General features: G+C 32.4%; 1 protein-coding gene across 1 annotated transcript in view; it reads left to right on the top strand.

Annotated features, from left to right (window-relative positions):
• The first annotated feature begins 139 nt into the window (after positions 1 to 139).
• The window catches only part of LOC143071607 (serine/threonine-protein kinase RIO2-like), a 30,867-nt gene continuing 24,222 nt past the window's right edge, over positions 140 to 6,784 (top strand). Inside the window, exons 1-2 of the mRNA XM_076246026.1 lie at positions 140 to 291; positions 3,478 to 3,622. Coding sequence (XP_076102141.1) covers positions 226 to 291; positions 3,478 to 3,622 — 211 coding nt within the window. The 5' untranslated portion in view covers positions 140 to 225. The remainder of the gene's footprint in view (positions 292 to 3,477; positions 3,623 to 6,784) is intronic.

The raw sequence follows: 6,784 nt of genomic DNA, 5'->3' as shown, positions 1-6,784 counted from the left end.
TTTTCAATAGTACTACTTTTAAAATTATCATAAAGAAATTTTTGTATATGTGAAGATTGAATAAATATATAAGTGTTGATATCATTAATATTTTTAATCAATCATAAATATGAAAAATTTTGAACATGTGTTTTCCATTTCAGACAGAGAACATTGATAATCTACACTTCACAGTCTCAATTACCGGAAGTTGCATGTGCTTTGAGAAACACGAAAACAGCAAGAATGGGAAAACTAAACGTTTCCATTCTTAGATATCTAACAAAAGAGGATTTTCGCGTGTTAACTGCGGTAAATAAGTTAATCAACTTCCAGCAAGCTGTTGGGTCATGAATGGCACTACAAATTTGACCGTCCTTCATCTTATCAAAATATTATAACATGGTTTTATAATTTTGTATGTTCTGTTCTGTTTTTGTAGTATTCCTCCACTATCTTGGAGAACCGTTGTTTATACAACGTAATAAGTCCACTACTGTTCTTCAATTTTGGACTGAAACACCACCTAATCGTCTGGGGAGCTACTTATTATTAAAATAAGATATAGATCCTAGAATTAAAATTATTATTATTTTAATTCCTCTAATGAGATCATTAATCCTCCGTCACTCTCACGGTTATCATATGTATACTCTCACTATACAATTAAACATAAATGTTCCTGTCACCCTGTGACACTAAATTGCATTCTGCTTTCACTATATATGTTGCAGTTTAATAATCAATGTTCCTGTCACCCTGTGACACTATATTGCACCACTGCTATGACCACAGTTATTGTAATGACTTAATCCTATCACTTCTCGCAATGTGTAATGCAAAGCACAGGCCTCTGCTCACGGCCTCAAATTCTTCTTGTCGAGATGGAGGAATTACTTGATATCCTGTACAGTCAAGAATCAACGACAACAACTTATCTGACTGTTCAAAAATTGCATCAGTGAGATTCACATCTTTTACTACATTACCTCAGTGGTTTTTTCATGTAGTGTTTTCAAAAATGGACTTCTTATACTGTCCAGAGCAACACATTGAATTAGAAAATGTTTCCTATCCTCAGCACCATTTTGACATAATAAACAGGTTGAGTCTACTTCATACTTATTAAATTTTTGTTTATGGATTTGAAGTAAATAAGTGTCTAACATAAGTCTGCATTTGATACCTGCCCTCTGGATTGAGAAATATTCAAATTTTGCACTTTTCCATACAAGATGTGGATTATCAAAGGTTAATTGTTCAAATTTTATATATTGTAGAGAAGATTTTTCACGGGCATCCGAATGTATTTTGTTAGTCCAATATGTTTTTACAGCCTTATATACTAAGTTTTTCCATGAGAATTTTCCTGGTGGTTCTTGTAGAAGTACTGACGAACAGGGAAGATTATATTTCTCCAATAACTGTTGCACATAAGTGAACCAGCTTTTTGAGTTTCCGTCCTTGATAGCTAACTGTCTCTGTGCTAGTTTAAACTCCACTGTATTTGGATTTCTTATAATATTTCCGAATAAAGTTAATGTTCTTTTATCAATTTCTGCTTCTATTGGCATCTGGCCAGACAAAAGATAAGTTGCTGAGTCAGCTGTTCTTTCTGGTAGATGCTGAATACGTTTTAATAGTTGTTTGAAATAAGATGACAGAGCTTTTATATCACTAATCATTAATCTAACTACTTCAAGTCCATGTATAAGTCTTGGAATTATAAATATACGGATGATATGGATGGATACAGTGGGGTTTAAACCGTTCACACCGTGGAGGCCAGCTCCCATTAACGCATATGTTGCTTTTCTAGCAGCACTGATCCTTGCGTTGCTAACATTCTTTGTGCCAAACTTTGATGAATTATCTCTTTCTATACCCAGATGCACAGTATAATATATTTTATGATACAACGTTAACACAAAGAGATAACTTCATCCACTATATGGAAATTTTAATTTATTTTCATTTATATGTTTATGTGTTCAGGGCTTTCCCTTGAAATTGAAGTAGTAGGCTAAATTACACTATTATAGGCGGCTGATTCTCTCTTTTTTTGTAAACTGTTCAATAAGTCGGATACATAAATCATTTGGAAATGTTATTTATTTGTGGTTGAGTCGACAATATTTTACTTTCATTTTTGACCTTGATTCTCTGAACACCACGTGGCTTTGAAAAATGAACTTCAAAAGATACTGTTTTCCAGATTCTGAACAACACGATCTACTACACTTTCTTTTATTTGACTGTCAGATATTATTCCATAACATAAAATTGTCATCCTAACTGATTGTCTTCACGTTCTAAAAGCCAAAACCAACGAGTTAATGACCATCGGAAGGTCTCTATTATTATCGTCCAATGACCACCGGAACGTCTCTCTTGTTATCTTTGTTAAGAAACGATGCATTCTGACTTTAAATATACAACCAATCAGTGACCTGAATTCGTGTGAACTATATTTAGCCCAAGGTGAACACTGACTTTTTATCTTTGTTAATCGTGACCACGACTTTGTGACAATACGTCTCTCAGCCAGTGTCAGCTGCTTGTAAACTTTTGAAAAAGATATTTTTTCTTTTTGAATTTATATTTTTGTCTGACAGTGAAGTAGCCGGCACTTGAAACCAGTAAACGGTGGAAAGCCCTGTGTGTTATGAATGAGAATGTATTGACTGTCATGTATTGTTGTCATAATTTATGGTAGGTGAGTGGTCATTGACATTGAATCTTGATAAACATATGTTCACTTTTTGGTTTTAGCAGGGACCTCCATGACCTATTTCATGATGGGGAACCACCATAGTTACAATATCTCCATCCACCTCCCATTGACGTTTTAAAAATATCTTCCACCATCTTCAAATTTTGTTTTCGTTTCTCTATTGAGCATTTTTGTTAGCAATTATAATCAATTAACCCTTCCGCTTTTTGTACTTCAGTTTTTAAGTGAGAGGGATATCCTGCTGAAGATCACTAATCAATTCAAGAATTGTAAAGTTAGTTTGACACACCTGGCTGACATGAAAACTGTTTGATTAAGACTGACGATTGGATTATTGGATTATTTAATTATGTGACTGCAAATGCTTATGAAAATTTAGATCTAAAAATAGATGTTGAATCCAGTCATCCAGTCTTCAGAGAAAAAAGCCAAACATATGCTATTAAAGGGAAATGAAGGAATGAAATATTTCATCTGATTTGGCTCAATTTTATCTATGAATAACCTTATGACCTCAATCAACAATTTTTGTACATGTAATTAGTGCATGGATCATTTGTACATGTAATTTATATTGAAAGCTACAATAAATGTTAATCTAAATCACTTACTCTAGTGATTTATTTCTTCTACTCATTAAAATAGGTGATTATTAAAGAAAGACAACTCTAACTTCCATCTTTTCTGGACAAAATATTAAGACATCTGTGTCCCATGGGCACATTCCCCATTTATTTTAATGAAATCTCTATTTCTATGTGCAGGTTGAAATGGGACTTAAGAATCACGAGATTGTACCAACTCCACTGATTGCTTCTATTGCGCATCTACACGGAGGAGGATGCCATAAAGTATTGAGAGAATTATGTAAACATAGACTTGTGGCTTATGAACATGCTGGTAGAAAAGGTAGGTAAATATAAACAGAGAAGGTGAGAGCATTATGCAAACACAGGCTGGTGGCTTATGAACATGCTGGTAGAAAAGGTAGGTAAATATAAACAGAGAAAGTTGTAGCATTATGCAAACACAGGCTGGTGGCTTATGAACATGCTGGTAGAAAAGGTAGGTAAATATAAACAGAGAAGGTGAGAGAATTATGTAAACATAGGCTTGTGGCTTATGAACATGCTTGTACAGTACGGGTAGGGACTTATTTTTATGGATGTCTTAATCCATCTAGATGTCAGACTGGTCGGACAGTTGTTCCAGTGTAATAAACACCTGCTGTGCAATATCCAAGTGGAAGGTCATAAATCAATCTGTACCAGCTTGATTAGAATTAAATTTTACCTGTACAGATATATTAGTATTTATAAAGGATAGATAAATGTAAAATATTGTTTTGTATTCAAAGAGAAAGAATTAAAATTAAAATTAAATATAAGAAATAAAATTAAAATTAAATATAAGAATAAAAATAAAAATAAAATATAATTTTATTTCTTTTATAATTTGAAAATGAAATAAAGACGATTTTTAACAATATATTGTGTTGCCAATTATTTCAATAGTTTTGTGCCAATAAACTATTTTGTATTTGTATTCGTAAACCGTAAATATTTCATCTAATTCAAAATAATAAGCCTAATAACAACCAAGACTGTTTTCAACAGAAGTTTAAATCAAATTGTTGAGACTTCAATCCCCTAAATTATACGAGTTTTCGTTGATGGTTATATTATTTTCCGCTTTTAACGTCCAGTTCCTTTATATGTTATTATAAGAAACTCAATTTTAAGTGTAAGGCCAACATATCGTATTTATGAAATATGTATAGGAATTAAGTTATTTTCCTTTTGATACAACTTTCCCCGTCGGAGCCTCTACATCTATTCACACCTGTCAATCATTTCTCGCAAGTGAAACATTTTGGTCAGACAGATCACTCGTGCTTTCTATTTTGACATATTTCCCGTTAATCTCTTTGAAAGTCAAACAATTGGTTTCCTTTAATACAATATTTATAACGCCGAGATCATATTTCGATTCCTTTTTTTTTTTATTTTATTTAAAATTGTTGACACTCGATTTAATGTGCCTTTCTATTTTCATGTCTGAAATTTTTTCTGAAAATCGCCGGTGTTATAAATATATTTTACAAATTGTATCAAATCGATACACGAAAATCAAAGTTTAACCTTATATAGTTTATTGACTAAATGCACATTTATACCCCAATAGGGTTGAAGGCTAGTCGTACTAGTCATGATCAGCTGTCTTTACTTTTTCGTCGTACTTCTAGTCATTCTAAAGCTCGCGCAGTCAGTATGATTTTTTAAATCGATGTTGTATTATTTCCGTAGTTTAAAGGAGGTCTCCAAATAGATTATTTAAATGGGAATCCGGGAAATGACTGATTAAAATCAAACAAAAAATAGTTAAAGAAGACTAAATCGTGTTTTGATTATACATGTATGTAAATCGATTAAATTTCTATTCTGGTAAATTGATCAAGAGCCTCAAAACTAAAGCACAATACTGTCAATCATTCCACATCAAATTTAATCATGAATGAATTTTCCCACGGTCAGTCAGTAAGGTAACCTGTGTTTACTGTTACGACATTTCCCGCCATATAAAAATCTTGTGCAGTGGACAAAATCGATCTTTAATATCTTTTATTAGCATTCAATATTATTGTGAGTGGAGTCAAGTTAAAGTTCAACCACGTGCACACGCTGTTGATCACTGATATGTGTATCATGGAATTGTCTTTTCACAGCAATTTTTTCTTTTAGATTGCTATAAAAAATATAACATTCAAGTTTCCTTTTTACATGGATTGTGCGTAAATTAATACTATGCAATTAAGTTCGGGATTTCGGGATCTGGCAATTCTTTTTTCGCGATGTCGGGATTTAAATTTATTTAAATTCGGGACCTTGGGACTTCGTGTTTTTAAGCCCGGGATTTCGAGATCCGGACCCCTTTTACCCCCTACCCCCAAATGCAGATCAATTATATTAATTTAGCATAATGAACAAACACGGAAATCTTAAAATAAACTTCTGCCCGGAATCAATATTTTCTTCTAGTGTTATTATTTGCGTTCTATTTTAGTTATACATCTCCAACTTTCGGACAATATTTGTTTACAGTAAAAAGTAAAAACTACAAAGAATCATCAAGCTACTAATAATATACAAGTATTGCTCACTGTAATTATTTTTATCTCGGAACTGACACAACACAGACTGAATATTAAATACAAATTATAGAAATATTTTGCATGTGACCGCGTCAAACTAAAACGTATGCAGCAGCACTTGAGACAGCATTCTGCTAATCAATGGATTTACGTGGAAAATAAATCAGTAAAATAAAAATAACCGTAAGCTTCAAGAAATAGAATACATGTAAAAATATATATGTTTAAAAAAATTTATGCAAACAAATAAGAAAAAGATACACAAAAAAAAAAAACAAACAAAAAGGAACATAAAATAAAAATGATTTTTAGGAACAAAGAAAATAAATAACAGTTGAAATATCAAAACCATAATTAACAAAAATAGGCTATTTTTATTAAACAAAGTTTTCTCCAGTACTTCACCTGTAAAAATATTTTATGTCAAATACGATGTAGAACTAATATAATCAATAAAGTGACTGAGAGGTTAAAATTACAGGTAATCTGATTCTGAAATCAGTGAACCGTAATTCTAGCAACACGGATTAAGATGAAAGGACCATTCACACCTGGATCTGTTGATTAATGACCATACTACCTACCATAAAAGTGTCGGATTATTCATATCCGACTAGACGGATTAAGACATCCATAAAAATAAGTCCCTACCCGTACTGTCGAAAAGGTAGGTAAATATAAACAGAATAGGTAAGAGAACTATGCAAATATTTTGAATGTATGCAGTGTTCTCCCCAGGCCCTTAAAGGACCACGGGCCCGCGATGTATAATTTTCTACCGCGGTGGTATCGTTCTTGCCGCGATGTATAATTTTTCTCCGTGGTGCTAAAGTTTTCGGTAAAAAAATCGTATCAAAATCGGTAAAGTTTCAGATGACTTCAACTTTCAGTGAGGATTAAAATTTTACATGAAAATTGAC

This window comes from Mytilus galloprovincialis, chromosome 4, assembly GCF_965363235.1.
Source record: "Mytilus galloprovincialis chromosome 4, xbMytGall1.hap1.1, whole genome shotgun sequence".
Taxonomy (NCBI): domain Eukaryota; kingdom Metazoa; phylum Mollusca; class Bivalvia; order Mytilida; family Mytilidae; genus Mytilus; species Mytilus galloprovincialis.
The sequence above is the reverse complement of the archived record's forward strand: the minus strand, read 5'-3'. Positions and strand labels throughout refer to the sequence as shown.